Consider the following 12,976-nt stretch of genomic DNA (forward strand, 5'->3'; position numbering starts at 1 on the left):
GATCCCAGGACTCTGAGATCATGACCTGAGCCGAAGGCAGGTCATGATCTCAGAGTCCTGGGATCGAGCCCCGCATCGGGCTCTCTGCTCTCTAGGGGAGCCTGCTTCCTCCTCTCTCTCTGCCTGCCTCTCTGCCTGCTTGTGATCTCTCTGTCAAATAAATAAATAAAATCTTTAAAAAAAAAAAAAAAAGAATAAAGATAACTTGCAAAAAAAGACATCAGATTTATATATACAATATATCATAAATACAAAATATACAATAAGAAAATCTTTAAAGTGACAGAAAATAACTTCGGATATCTATCACTACATATATATTTTATATATATATATGTATATACATATATATATATAAAACTGGATATCTATAAGTATAATATAACTATAGCTATAGCCTTTTTCCCCCCTTCTCATTAAACTTTGTTTTAATGGGTCTCAAAATTCTATGACAGATTTCTGGCCAAGTTGTTTCCATTAAAAAGTACTGATTGATTGATTTACTTAATTATTTTAAGGATTTATTTATTTATTTGAGAAGGAGAGCACAAGAGGGAGAGGGAGAGAAAGAGGCTCTCAAACAGACTGAGATGAGCGCAGAGCCCAACCTGGGGCTCAATCTCATCACTGAGATCATGACCTGAGCCAAAAAATAAGAGTCAGACACCTGATTGCGCCACTTAGGGACCCCTAAAAAATACTGATTTAAAAACTAATTACCTAAAAATTGCTGCACACTCACACAAACCAAATGATCCACAGAAGGTTCTTTTCTTCAAGGTTTTATGATGCATCATTATCACTAAACGGTTTCTTAATATTAAACTTAAATGGCAAATTGAGACAAATAGTTCTGAGATCACTCTTCTACCACTGATTAAGACAGGGTGGCAGGTATTATGGGTAATATTCACTTAGTTTTGAGCTTTCTGGGCAGACCTGGTGACCTTGCCAGCTCCAGCAGCCTTCTTGTTCACTGCTTTGTTTACACCCATGATAACTGTCTTACATCACGAAGAGCCAAATGACCCCAAGGACGATAGAGAACCTCTCAACATACATGGGCCTGCCAAGAACTGTATCAACTATGGCAGCATCAACAGATTTCAAGAATTCAGGGCCATTCAGCTTCCTCCCAGAACAGCAATCAATCTCCTTTGGCTCAGCAAACTTTCAAGCAGTGTGAAGCTGCATGACAATTCAGCACAGGTGTATAGCCAGCACTGATTTGGCCCGGCGACTCAAGATAAAAACCTGATCTGTGAAGCCAGCTGCTTCCACTGGTGGGTTATTTTTGCTGTCAGCAGCCATACTGCCATGACAAGCATCTTTTATAAACATGTTCTTGACATGAAAGCCACATTAGCTCCAGGAAGAGCTTTACTCAAAGTTTCATGGTGTACACCTTTCAACAAACTTGCTACAACTGTAATGGTGATTGAAGCGAACGTGACCATCATCACAGGTTTTGAGAATACCCGTCTCCACTTGGCCCATAGGGACAGCACCAATACCACCCGATTTTGTGGATGTCATGGAGAAACAGGCACAAGCATCTGTCAGATGGATGAGCTGGTAGCAAGATATCCAGAACTATAAGCAGCATGGTTCCACTGGCATTTTCATCTTCACAGGTAGACTTTCTATCCCTTGAACCAATGCACATTAGCACTTGCTTCTAGCATTTATCATTCCAACCATAAACTGTGTGGAGATTATAGCCAATTTTTTTAAATATTGGTGCTCATTCCTTAAAGATTTCTTTATATCTCTCTTTCTGGCTGTGGGGTACTCAATGGAATTCATTTTGTTAACAGCAATAAGAAGTCTAACATTAGTCAAGTTCATATTCATTTGCAGGTGATTTTTTTTCTCTCCACAAACTTTCAGCATATTGTTTTGTTCTCAAATATTATAATGTGTTGAGGTTTTACATTTTTAAATTCTATATTATTTTTGCCTTATTTATCCTGTTTGACACACGATGTTTTTTCTTATTTATACTCTGGCACACCAGTTAAAAGTTAATTTTCAGAAAATTTTTCAGCTTTCTAAAGATTTTATATTACATGTGGAGAAATAGAAATTCTCGTTCATTATTTTTTCATCCCTTTCCTTCCTCTAATCTTGTATGCTCTCTCTACATATATCCACATACATATTACATAAAAACATATGTTGCTTTTTACACTTCCCATATAATATCTTTAAATCATTTCATCCCTTGTTGATACATTCTGGGAGAGTTCTTCAATTTGACTTTCCAGCTTACTAACTCATTTTTTAGGGTCTTACATTCTTCCAGTCAAGTCATCCACTGAGTTCTTCTCTATTTCAATAATGATGTGTTTCATCCCACTATATCTAATAGTATCCTCTACAGAACTACTTTTCCTTACATTTCCAATATCCCCTCCTCGGTCTAAGAATATGCTATTCCAAATATCTGTAATGTGTATCCCATTAGCTTCCCTATGTAAGTCATCTAAGTCCATCTACAGTGTGGTTTTATTCCTCCTATCATGGTTTGGCTTCACAAGTGTGTTGGGGTGCTAATATTGCACTGAGGAGGAGAGTGAAAAGAGCAAAAATCTAAGTCTTGCTTTGTACTCCTAAAAAAGATTCTGGGTGTGTACTTCAAGACCTATATAATACTGCAATCTGGGTTCAACCATTCCCTGTTCCTACATCCATCTCCACTCTCCAGTTCCTTCTATGGTTGTGGAACCAGTCTTGTACTACAACCCTACCCTCACTTCAGCCCTACTCTTGTCTAAACAGCTGCTCGTAATAGCCAAGTAAAATAAAAAACATTTTCACATACAAGGATATAAGATTGACTCCACCTGGATTTTCTGTAAAAGAATTACTAAAGGACTTTCTAATTTGTAGAAACTTTGGGATCTATGTAAAGGTATAAAAAGGAAACACTGTTAAACTTTGAGTAATATGTGAAGAATGTAACGTACAATACCTGCTTTTTCATTTAACATAAATATATTTACCTACAGTTCAAATGCATTAATTAAAAATTGCGATTTGTTCCATTTTGTAAAGCTTTCTCCTCCATTTCATATTTCTTGAGGATAAATTCCATGTTAAAGAACATTCATGATTTTAATGCTTTCATAAATGATACAGTAGAAGGGAAAACTGGCTGTCAACCAACAGCTGTTCTCTTCTTTTTGCACAAACACAAAAATTTTCTTTGTCAGAATTTCATATGACTAAAATTCTGGGCAATGGGCTTTTTGGCACAATGTTGCAGAGCAACTTCAAAGAATATCCCTGAATAGGGCGTATGTGCGCCCTCTGCACTCTCCTTATTGACTTGATCCTCCATCCTTTAACCTTAAATGAGAAAGCTGATATCTTGAGGCAGAAATTCAAATTCACACCCAAGAGAATCAGAAAAATGAAAAGAGCTTCAGTTCTCAACACCCCCATCATCATACTGGGTCTGGACCAACTGAGATAAATATTATACACATCAGAGAGAAATATTATACACATTTATTTAAACCACTGTAATTTGGGGACCAAACCTGCTACCAAAAATCGTATAACTACTATTATTATAACTGTTTTCTAAACAGTTTTTGTATTAATTTATACTTCCCACCTGCACAGTATCTTTATTATTAGAAGAAAAAAACACTGCAACTCCGGGATGAAAGATGGCCATTTCATGATTTGTATACCCATAGGTTTGTTTTCAAACCTTTCTTTATTTTCATAAAACTTGAAAAAAAAATAAGGTCATAAACATTACTGTTCTACTTGTTTTTTTCACTTAAAAATGTATCACGAACATTTCCCTAAGGCAATGGAGTTCTAACTGGTTTTGTTAAAAAGGCTGCATTATATCCCTTAGGTAACAGATACCATGACAGTCTAACTCTCTTCCACCAATGGTCACTGAAGTCATTTTAGTTGTTGCTACCAGAGGAACTATAAATATCTGAATGTACAGACATATATATATATATATTTACATATATATACATATATATATATATATACACACACACATACATTCACATCAGTACTTTCCTATAAAAAAACACTTTGAAGAAAATTACCATTATTGGATTAAAAGAAAGCATATTCTTTTAATTTTAATAGATATTACCATGTTCCATCCAAAAAAGTGGTAGCAGTACAAACTCTCACCATCACTATAAGAGTTTATATCCCCCACATCCTTGGATTCTGAGCAAAGGATCCAAAAAAGGGTATGCTTCTCAGTCACCATGAAAAAAACCCCAACGAACCAACCAACCAGCAACAACAAAAAACGCCCCAGAAAACAAAGGATTACCTCAGATTGTACTAATGGGAACCTTTGTGGGGTCCTACTGATCCCAGGGTATGATACCCTTAATAAAGAAAAATATAAGGGGAGTTAGAGAGGAGAAGGGAGTTGAGGGAAACTGGAAGGGGAGGTGAACCATGAGAGACTATGGACTCTGAAAAACAATCTGAGGGGTTTGAAGCGGCGGGGGGTGGGAGGTTGGGGGATCCAGGTGGTGGGTATTGGAGAGGGCACGGATTGCATGGAGCACTGGGTGTGGTGCAAAAAACAAGGAATACTGTTATGCTGAAAAAAAAAATTAAATTAAAAAAAAGAGAAAAAAAAGAAAAATATAAGATAGCAAAGGACTATTTGAGTCCTTTAAAAAGAAAAGTCACAAAATAAAAAAGCTCTAGAAAAGGACACTCATATACAGGTTTAAGGAACTCAAATAGAAAGAGAAAGGAGAACAAAGCAGGGTTAAAGAGACCAGTTATTTTTTTGTTTAGACAGGTGCTTAGAGGGTGACTGGTAAATGAAGATGCTCTATAGTTTACCTCAATTCTGAAGCTTTCAAACTAAGGTGGTTTGAGAAAGAAGAAGAATGGGAGTTGGTAAGTATGATTCCTTGACACTCAAGGAGATAAATACACATCCTTCCCAGATTAGGGCATAAACCAAATGAAATCCAAAAGTTTCTCCAAAGTAGGATGACAGAGAAACCAACAAGGCAAACTAATAGAAACAACTTCTTTTAATGGGGAAAATAAGAACTATTATTTATAGTAGCATAGCTGCCTTACCTATATTAACGTGTAAAATAGTAAAAAAGAAAAAGGACAAAAAACAAAACCAAGTAACTGTTTTAGAGTATGCAACCAATGGCAGAACTAAAAAATAAAAGTCCAACTGCCCTTCAGAACAATGTATTACTTAAAATATAACCCCTGGGAAATTTTACTAGTTACCAAGCACATTTAGATACAGCCTTAAGAAAAACAGATACTGCAACAGGCCTCTGGGGGAGAGGACGATATATGGCCTTGAAGCTGAGCAGCTGGGGATGCCCGGCTTGCTCAAGGCGGAACACCACCTGCTTCATGGAAGCCGAGCAGCTGGGAACGCCTGGCCCGCTCAGGGCGGAAGGCTGCCTGCTTCATTTTTCCGTTATCCCCCCAACCCCTGAGAGCACCTGTGGCTATTTAGATAAGTCCTTTGAATGTGCTTGTTCAACTATAAACTTTATACTACTTGTACAGACATACTCTGCCCTCCTTCTTCTTTAACTATAAGGCATGTGACTAACGTTTGACCATCGACTCTTCCATTGGTTACTGTTTCTATCTAACAAAAGCGAGACTGTGGAGTTGCTCGGGGCAGCAGTCTTTTCGACTGTTGTCCCCTGCTCCCAATCCCTTGCAGCTGACTTGTTTGTGCCTAATTCTTCTCCCGTTCGCTGACTGGAAGCGGCATAAAAGATCTTGTTTAGGCTTATAATTTATTAGATTTAATGGGCATGTAACAATTGGCATTTGGGGAAAAGGTATACTAGAAGGCAGTAAAATAAAAAATTTAAAGTGGTAACAGACAACGTAAAAAGATAATCAAGAATTAACTATACCAACTTTATCGCATTAATTATTCTTTTTATGATGTTAACATCTTTAATTACAAAAGGGCCTTAAAGTGGTTACTATACTTATGAGGTATAGTATTAAGTATAAAAGTAACTACTATTTACCTTTGCGACAGTGGGTATTTTATTTTCTTTTGGAACAGTAAGGTGTTTTCTTTTCTCTTCTGATCTGTAAGTTTTTATTTCCTCTTCTCCCTTTGCAGTTCTCCATTCTTCTTGCCTACTGAAAGAGAATTAAAAGCCATACATGTTAATCTAGACTTTTTTTACAACTGATTTCACTCTGAAAGGCATGTTTGATGTCAGAGAGGGAATGCTACTACTGATGTTTTCTTATTGGACGGAGGCATGTGATAAACATTTCTGAGTTTCAATGCATAGATTGTTAACTCTGGACATAACGGCATTAAATGACTGGAATATTGGAGAGAAACTATCTATCTGAATTTGATACTACTGCTTCTGATTATGGTCTGTGGCAAATCAAGTATTCAGTACTGGGAACATGGTTAGTCCTAAGGTAACTCTCTAAGGGTTAGAAATTAGATTTACTTTTTTAAAAAATTATGTCAGTGTGGGCTGTGATAAATCTCTTATGCCACACAGATAGCTAGAATCTTAACAAAACGCACAGAGAACCTTGAGGCTGAATTATAACTTCTAAAGCCTTGAAAGAACTATATTCTCTCCAATGAAAAGCAGGTCTGGCTTCAGCTACTGAAAAACCTCCAGTTTTTCAACTATTTCTGTTTAAAACAGAAATAGTTGAGGACCATTAATTGTGAACTTTAATTTCATGGAACCCAAACTTAAAAGGGCAAGAGAATTTTATTTTTTACTTTAATTCCATATAACTTTAAAGTTTTGACCTGCAGGGGTATTTAATCTTTGAACTTTAATTTTTCCCTGGCGATTTCAGTTGGAAAGGAGTTAATATTCCTTTCCTAACATTGTAGTGTAGAACACTACAATGTTAATATTTTATTACTAGAGTATATTAATGTCATTTCACTTAACTGCAGATCTCTCACACAGCTGGTAATACTCCTCAATGGAAACTGAGTAAATTTAAATCTTGTGAAAAGAATGGCCTTGATTTAATTTTTTGTTTCACCTTAATTTTTTCTTTTTTAATTAAACTTTTTATTGGAATAACTGTAGATCCACAGTTTTAAGAAATAATACAGAAATTCCTTGTCTCCTTTACCCAGTTTTCCCGAATAGTAGCATCTTGTAAAACTATAGTACAGTATCACAATCTGAATGTTGACATTGATACAACGCACCAGTACTATTCAGAACCCAGTTTTACTTCTACTCATGTGTGTATGTGTATTTAGTTCTATTCAAGTTTATCAATGTGCAGGTTTGTGTATCCATTATCCCAGGTAAGATACAGAATATTTCCATCACCAAAATGATCCCTTATGGTGTACTTTTCATAATTATAATCCCAATTTTCTCTCTCCCCGCTCAACCCTTCCTCTCCACAAGGTCTAACAATTACTAATCTGTTCTCTACCTCTTATAGGTATTTTAAGAATAGTCCTTAAAATATGTAAACCTTTGAGACTGGTTTCTCACTCAGCGTAATTTCCTCAAGATTCACTCAATCTATTTTATCAATAGGCTGTTTCCTTTTTATTGCAGAGTAGTATTCCATGGTGTGGATATAGCTAAATCTGTTTAACCATGTACTCATTAAGGATATCTGGGTAGTTTCTAGTTATTGGCTATTACAAATAAAGCTGCCATACACTTATATACAGGTTTTTGTGTGAACGTAGTTATCATTTCTTTGGGATAAATGATCAAGAGTGCAATCACTGGATAATATAGTAGTTACACATTTAAGTTTTTAAGAAAGTGCCTGTTTTCCAGAGTGGCCACAATTATTTTACATTTCCACCAGTAATGAATAGTGATGCAGTTTCTCTACACCCTCCTTAGTACTGGGTGATGGCACTATATTTTGGTCATTCTTTTCTTTTTTTTTTTAAAGATTTTATTTATTTATTTGACAGAAATCACAAGTAGGCAGAGAGTGGGAGAAGCAGGCTTCCTGCTGAGCAGAGAGCCCAATGTGAGGCTTGATCCCAGGGCCCTGAGATCATGACCTGACATGAAGCAGAGGCCTAACCCTCTGAGCCACCCAGGCGCCCTCCCCACCCGTTTTCTTAAAGATTGTATTTATTTATTTGTCAGAGAGAGAGAGAGAGAGAGAGAGAGAGAGAATAAGCAGGCAGAGTGGCAGGCAGAGGCAGAGGGAGAAGCAGACTCCCCACCGAGCAAGAAGCTGGATGTGGGACTCGATCCCAGGACCCCGGGATCATGACCTGAGCTGAAGGCAGCAGCTTAACCAACTGAGCCGCTCAGGCATCCCCATTTTGGTCATTCTAATAGGTATATAGAGATTATTTCCATGGCAGTTTTAATTTGTATCTCAATAATGACATGATGTCAAGTATCTTTTCATGTACTTAATTCCCATCTGCATATCCTCTTTGATGACATGTCTGTGTCTTTTTGCTCATTTTCTGACTGGATTTTTAAATTTACCAATGAGTTTTTTTCCTTTTTTTTTTTTAGATTTTACTTATTTATCTGAGACAGACAGAAAGAGCACAAGTGACGGGAGCGGCAGGCAGATGGAGAGGGTGAAGCAGGCTCCCTGATGAGTGGGGAGCCTGATGAGGAGGCTTGAGTCCAGGATCATGACCTGAGCTGCAAGCAGATGCTTAACTGACTGAGCCACCCAGACACTCCTCCTGTTGAGTTTCAGGGACTTCTTTATATATTATAGATAATGGCCCTTTGTTAGAATCCCATCAATGTGACTGGATTTAATTTTTTTTTTAAGATTTTATTTATTTGACAGACAGAGATCAGAAGTAGGCAGAGAGGCAGGCAGAGAGAGAGAAGGAAGCAGGCTCCCCACTGAGCAGAGAGCCTGATGTGGGGTTTGATCCCAGGACCCCGGGATCACGACCTGAGCCAAAAGGAGAGGCTTTAACCCACTGAGCCACCCAGGCACCCCTGGATTTAATTTTAATTAATATAATAGGTCTGACCCACATAAGAGCCTTCTAGTGGCAAACTGTAAACCACCTAGAAGTGGGGCATAGCCCAGGAAGATTCTCAAAGTTAAGACTACTACGTACTGGGGGCAAAGCTCCAGGGTGGTCAAATATCCTTTGAAGTCATGGTCGTAGCCCTGCCTGACCATTGGCTCAATGGTTAAGCTCAATGAAAAGGTAAAGAACATATGGAAAGATACAAATCTTCCTCCCTCCTCCTATTTCCTTCCATGTATGGGGACCTTCATTATCAACTAGCAACCCACTCCTGGCCTCTCTTCTACTCATTCTCTTCCAGAGGAAGAAGTGAACTAATTAACTGATGTGCTCTGGAAGAAAAACCAGCTTAATATGGCCCAGTACTATGCCCTTATTTGCAATGTATACATTTTTTACTGCATTTTAAAGACCCAAACCCCACATGATCTAGTGTTACCTGTTTGGGGTTCCAGACTAGGAACACACTTTCATGTGGATAAAAGCCACATCCTTCACAGTTCTATCAATAACAGAAAGTACCATTCTGGCTTCATATCTCATTCTTTTGTATGTTCACTTCCTTTAGAACTACTGTTAAGATGGATGTTACTTATTGAACCCCCTTTAAATCTTAACATTAAAATTAAAAAAATAGACAAAAATCTAACTAAAGGGCGCCTGGGTGGCTCAGTTGGTTGGGCAACTGCCTTCGGCTCAGGTCATGATCCTGGAGTCCCAGGATCGAGTCCCGCAAGGGGCTCCCTGCTCTGCAGGGAGTCTGCTTCTCCCTCTGACCCTCTCCCCTCTCATACTCTCTCTCAAATAAATAAATAAATAAATAAATAAATAAAATCTTAAAAAAAAAATCTAACTAAAAATATGAGTTAATTTTTTTATTAAGGACATCTGGGTATACCTATTATCACATAGAGCAATTGTTCAAATTTATACATTATTTGTATAATTAATCTTAAATCCTAACACAAATTTGAAGTATTGTCCAATCAAAAAGCCTAGCCTACATAAACAGTCATGTTCAAAGTGTTTTTAAATTATACAATTACTACTTTTTAAGTTAAAGAACTAGAAAAATCCTTAGTAAAATCTCTAAAAGAGTTTAACAAACTTCATGAAATTTGTTTTACAATGTAGTTAAACAAGACAAACTAAGATTAAAACATGCTACTCACCATAACACAGCCCCTGCCATATCTTTTACATCAATTATTCTAGAAAAGGACATGACTGAAACTTCATTTTCTTCCAGAGTCATGACTAGTTTAAAATACTACCTCTTCAAATAAATTTAAAATAAATTACAAACTTGAAAAGGTACTTTGAAGGCTATAATTCAAAACAAACATAAACAACGGTGGTACATAAAACTTCACAACTCCCCTTACCTGGCTACACCAGCTGATAGCTCAGGTACCACCACCCTTCGACTCCAAGCTACCAGATCCCGCTCTGTGGCTATTTCACTTCTTGGTGCATTGCTGTGCATTTGCCGTACACCTTCAATTTGTCCACTACGCCTCAGTCCTACATTTGGTGGTGAATGAACCTCTGAGGTAGAACTTACAGAGCCTAAGTGAAAAATTAATAGACTGAGTTTATTTAGAAACATTAGCTTAATGGAAAACAAAATCTGTATTATCTTATACATGAAACTTCATATTATGGCAAGTAATTACCAAATCGGGAACCAAACCATAGGCAAAAATTTAATGAAAACAAAACATGGCTATTCAGTTAATTTGATAAGCTAATGAATCATAACTGTTGACGGAATTGACATGTAAAATCATTAATTTTTAAAAAATGCTTTGTATTTTGGGAAAACTATATAAGAAGTGAAAACAGAAAACCCAAGCATACTTATGCTTCATAAATTTCCTTTAACTTTTCTCTGAAAATAATAAGTGACAATAAGGACAGTGAGATATTTGAGACTGTGGAGTGTATTTCCACACATTAATTAAAAATAATTTTTTTTTTTAATTCAAGATTTTTTTAGGTTCTGTATGTTTGTACTTGGAAATCTGGAAGAATATACATATTTAAAGACTCATTATCTACAGTTTGAAACCTTGTATTATGAACATTCTCTTAGGCATTATATATTTTTAAAAACGATCATTCTGGCAGCCTAATGTTTCATTTTATGGATGTGTCATAATTTGTTTAATCACTTCTTTACTGTTCAGAGTTTAAACTATTACAATTTTTTAAATATTTCACTTAAAACAATCACTGCTTACCTCTACTTAAACGGCTGGTATTACTGATACCAGCTTCACTAGAACGTCTCAGGTCTTGCTCCTGTTGTAGTCTTTGAATCATGCTGTCCAATGGGCTGATCTCCTGGTTTGCTTGCTGACTTAAAACTTGGTTCAGTCCTATATAATACCACACAAAATGCTAAGGACACTTTAGGCAACTAGTCAAACCATTTTACTAATTAAGATCACTTTGAGTCCAGAATTAAACATAAATCTTGCTTGAGCACAAGCTCTAGAAATATCTAAAATGATTAACCTGAAATCATGGCAGTAAAATAAACATACACACACAACCAGGAATATGCTAACTCAATATATTACAAACAATGACAAGGGTGATAAGGTTTACCAAGTGTTTATGATTCAGGCACTCATATTAACCCCACAGTAATAAATTAGATACATATTATTAACTCTACTTACAGAAGAGAAAACCAAAATAACTACTCAATGTCATATATCTAATACATGGCAAAAAGTGGGATTTCTCTTAGACCAGCTACTTTTAAAAAAGGCAAATCTGATTACCCACTTTCTCAAAAAAAACAAAACAAAACAAAACAAAAACCTTTACTGCTTCATTTATTCAGTAAATTCTTGAGTGTCTATTATGTGTTAGGAGCTATATACCAGGGAAGTAAGGATGCAGTGGTGAATAGGATATCAAGGTCCTTGACTCTGATGATGATGTTTAATCAGGCAGCTAACATTCTAATGGGAAAACTGAACAATAAACCCTATATAAATGCAGACTATGAAGAATGTTAAAGATGATAACAGAAAGAAAATGGGGAGAAGAGATGGGAACTGCTTATGGTGAGTCAGAAAAGTCAAAGAAGCCCCTTTTAAGAAGGCAGCATTTGAATTAAGACTGGAAGAAAAAGAAAAATTAGTCATCCATGTGAGGAGCAAGAAAAAGAACACTCCGGATAAAATCCAAGAGTTGGAACAAAGCCTCTGAGGTAGGGAGTAACTTGGTGTTTTGTTTTGTTTTAAGATTTTATTTATTTATCTGACGGACATAGATCACAAGTAGGCAGAGAGGCAGACAGAGAGAGAGGAGGAAGCAGACACCCCGCTGAGCAGAGAGCCCGATGTGGGGCTCGATCCCAGGACCCTGAGATCATGACCTGAGCCGAAGGCAGAGGCTTAACCCACTGAGCCACCCAGGCGCCCCAACTTGGTGTGTTTTAACCCACCCTAATTTTCCAGCATCAACTTTCACCTGTACCAGTCATATGGGACTACTTGACTCTTCTGCTCTCCTAACAGGATAAACACCTTTATGCTTTTGGAGCTTTTAACCACAATACTCCCAACTGAAGTATAAATGTAATAAACACTAACATCCTTCAAGCACCAACTAACATGGTATCTCTCTGATATTTGCTCTGTGAAATCTTTCTAGACTACCCCTGAAAAACTTAGTTGCTATTCTCTTTCATTTCCTCAAACAACATATATGTCTTAGTACTCAGCCCAATATAAAAAGGAAGCCTGCTAGTCAATTCTGCAAAAGGATGGATTGCCTATTTAATATTTTAATTCTAAATCTGACACAATGGCGGGCATATAAAAATGTTCAATCCTGCTGAATGAATTAAAAAAAATGTGTATGAGACAGGAAAGCACTGCCATGAGAGAAAGGAGCAATTAATAGCAGGTAAGTGGATATATAAGAAATAAAGAAATGGTTTCATCAAACCAG

At 36.8% G+C, this 12,976-nt stretch overlaps 1 protein-coding gene across 2 annotated transcripts in view; it reads right to left on the bottom strand.

Annotated features, from left to right (window-relative positions):
* LOC111147825 (pleckstrin homology domain interacting protein) overlaps positions 1-12,976 on the bottom strand; it is a 134,391-nt gene that overhangs the window by 45,820 nt on the left and 75,595 nt on the right. For both annotated transcript variants that reach the window (XM_022504077.1, XM_022504076.1), the window contains exons 18-20: positions 11,248-11,385; positions 10,390-10,573; positions 6,036-6,153 (exon numbers count right to left, since the gene is read on the bottom strand). In XM_022504077.1, coding sequence (XP_022359785.1) covers positions 6,036-6,153; positions 10,390-10,573; positions 11,248-11,385 — 440 coding nt within the window. The remainder of the gene's footprint in view (positions 1-6,035; positions 6,154-10,389; positions 10,574-11,247; positions 11,386-12,976) is intronic.

This window comes from Enhydra lutris, unplaced genomic scaffold (assembly GCF_002288905.1).
Source record: "Enhydra lutris kenyoni isolate GAN:26980312 unplaced genomic scaffold, ASM228890v2 scaffoldscaffold17, whole genome shotgun sequence".
NCBI classification, from domain to species: Eukaryota; Metazoa; Chordata; class Mammalia; order Carnivora; family Mustelidae; genus Enhydra; species Enhydra lutris.